The 2,379-nt window shown below is 41.3% G+C and overlaps 1 protein-coding gene across 1 annotated transcript; it reads left to right on the forward strand.

Annotated features, from left to right (window-relative positions):
- Nucleotides 1-1,120: 1,120 nt before the first annotated feature.
- LOC110591232 (protocadherin beta-7-like) lies at nucleotides 1,121-2,377 on the forward strand (the record flags this gene model as incomplete). The annotated part of the gene is made up of 1 exon (XM_044917055.1): nucleotides 1,121-2,377. A coding segment is annotated over exon 1 (1,257 nt), but the record flags the coding sequence as incomplete, so codon positions are not given.
- Nucleotides 2,378-2,379: the final 2 nt, after the last annotated feature.

Below are 2,379 nucleotides of genomic sequence, written 5' to 3' on the forward strand. Positions count from 1 at the left end.
AATATAATTTGTACACAATAATATTCCCAATGATACTGCAACTAAAGGAAGGCATGAACCGACCTTGAAAGTGTACAAGAGCTAAAACCTAATCCAACATAAGGAGTCAATTGATAATGTCTAAAATTAATCAAAATACAGCAGAATACAGAATAAAGCAGAAGAGATAACAAAGAGATTAAAGTGGCTGGCTATTGGGAAGGGAGCTAGGAAAGTAAGGAAAGGGCAGAAAACAATTGTATTTTATTCTAAGCCACTTAGTAATATTTGATTTTGAACCAAGTTCATATACCTTTTTGGAAAAAAATGCATATTAAAATATCAGCAAAATATAGACCTTGCAAGTCTCCCCAAGAATAAAAAGGAGACAAAACATTAAACATTACTAACAAATAGGGATACACCTAAAGATAAAAAAAATAGAATGAATTTTGCAAACCTAGAGAAAATGAATGGCTTATAAAATTAAATACAAATTACTTTAAAGTTAAACAAAACCTGGACAGATCGAAAACCAAAAGTAAAATGGGAAAGAGAGTCATAGATATACCACCAGAAAAGCCACCAAACCGAACTCATTTAAAAACTGGAGAAAGTTTTCTTAAGATTTACTCCTGGTGGGAAGGCAGAATTTAATTTCATGTTCCCAGATTAAGGAAAACAACAAATTTATTTTTCTGAAAATTCAGACTATCAGAGGGAAAATCAATGTAAACTACTAACATTACCGTGACCATCTGAGGAAAAAGATATAATAAAACCGCAAAGACACTTGGGGGAAAAAAAATCACTCCTGTTGCAGTTCCTCTAATCCGCCATCTTTTTGTTCTAGTCTTGAAAAAGAGAATAACATCCACAAAACGCAAGGTGGCGCTGCTGGCTAAAAAGAGGGGGAAATATCCGCACAAAGGATGTTAGAATTTCCAGCGTTCAGAGGAAAGCTGGCCAGACAAGAAAAGTAGAGGGAAGGAAACCGTGGTGATGGAGTTGGGGAAAAGTGGGACTCTTCCCCACGAGCATTGCTATTATCCAGCTCATTTCTAAGGATTCGGTTTCTGCCATTTCTGAGAGCTGCTTGAGGCCGAGTGAACGTGGTTTTGAAAGATTGCTAAAACAAAGAATGGAGGCCAGAGTGGTGCGTGCAGTGCAGAAAAGGCAAGTGTTATTTCTTTGTGTGTTTTTGGGAGTGTCTTGGGCTGGCGCAGAACCTCTTCGGTATTTTGTGGCAGAGGAAACGGACAGAGGGACCTTTCTGGCCAACCTAGCAATTGATCTGGGGTTGGGGGCGGGGGAACTGTCAGCTCGGGGATCTAGAATCGTTTCAGATGAGAACATACGATTTTTACTCCTCAATCCGCTTACTGGTGATTTGCTTCTAAATGAGAAATTAGACCGAGAGGAACTGTGCGGCCCCACAGAGCCGTGTGTGCTGCCTTTCCAGTTGTTACTTGAAAAGCCGTTTCAGATTTTCCGTGCTGAACTATGGGTCAGAGACATCAATGATCATTCTCCAGTATTTCTAGATAGAGAGATTACCTTGGACATATTAGAAAGTACTACTCCAGGGGCAACATTTCTCCTAGAAAGTGCACAGGATTCAGATGTTGGAATCAACAACCTGAGAAACTACACCATTAACTCCAATGTCTATTTCCATATTAATATCCGTGATAGTGGGGAGGGGAATGTTTATCCCGAATTGGTACTGGATAGAGTGCTGGATCGTGAAGAGGTTCCTGAGCTCAGGTTAACCCTCACCGCCTTGGATGGTGGCTCTCCGCCCAGATCGGGAACCACCCTCATACGCATCCTAGTTCTGGACATAAATGACAACGTCCCTGAATTTGTAGAGTCGCTTTACAAGGTGCAGGTGCCCGAGAACAGCCCTGTTGGCTCCCTGGTTGTCGCTGTGTCAGCTAGAGATCTAGATACCGGAAGTAATGGAGAAATAGTCTATGCATTTTTTTACGCTACTGAAAGAATTCTCAAAACGTTTCAAATCAATTCAACATCTGGCAATCTTCATCTTAAAGCTGAATTGAACTACGAGGCAATACAAACTTATACATTAACTATTCAGGCCAAAGATGGTGGAGGGCTTTCTGGAAAATGTACTGTGGTGGTCCATGTAACAGATGTAAATGATAATCCCCCGGAACTGCTCATGTCGTCACTTACTAGCCCAATTGCAGAAAACTCACCAGAGACAGTAGTAGCTGTCTTTAGGATTAGAGACAGAGATTCAGGGAACAATGCAAAGATGGTGTGTTCCGTCCAAGACCATCTCCCCTTCGTCCTGAAGCCATCAGTAGAGAATTTCTATACCCTGGTGACAAATGGGGCGCTGGACAGAGAGAGCCAGGCCGAGTACAACATCAC

Source organism: Neomonachus schauinslandi, chromosome 7, assembly GCF_002201575.2.
Source record: "Neomonachus schauinslandi chromosome 7, ASM220157v2, whole genome shotgun sequence".
In the NCBI taxonomy this organism is placed as follows: Eukaryota; Metazoa; Chordata; class Mammalia; order Carnivora; family Phocidae; genus Neomonachus; species Neomonachus schauinslandi.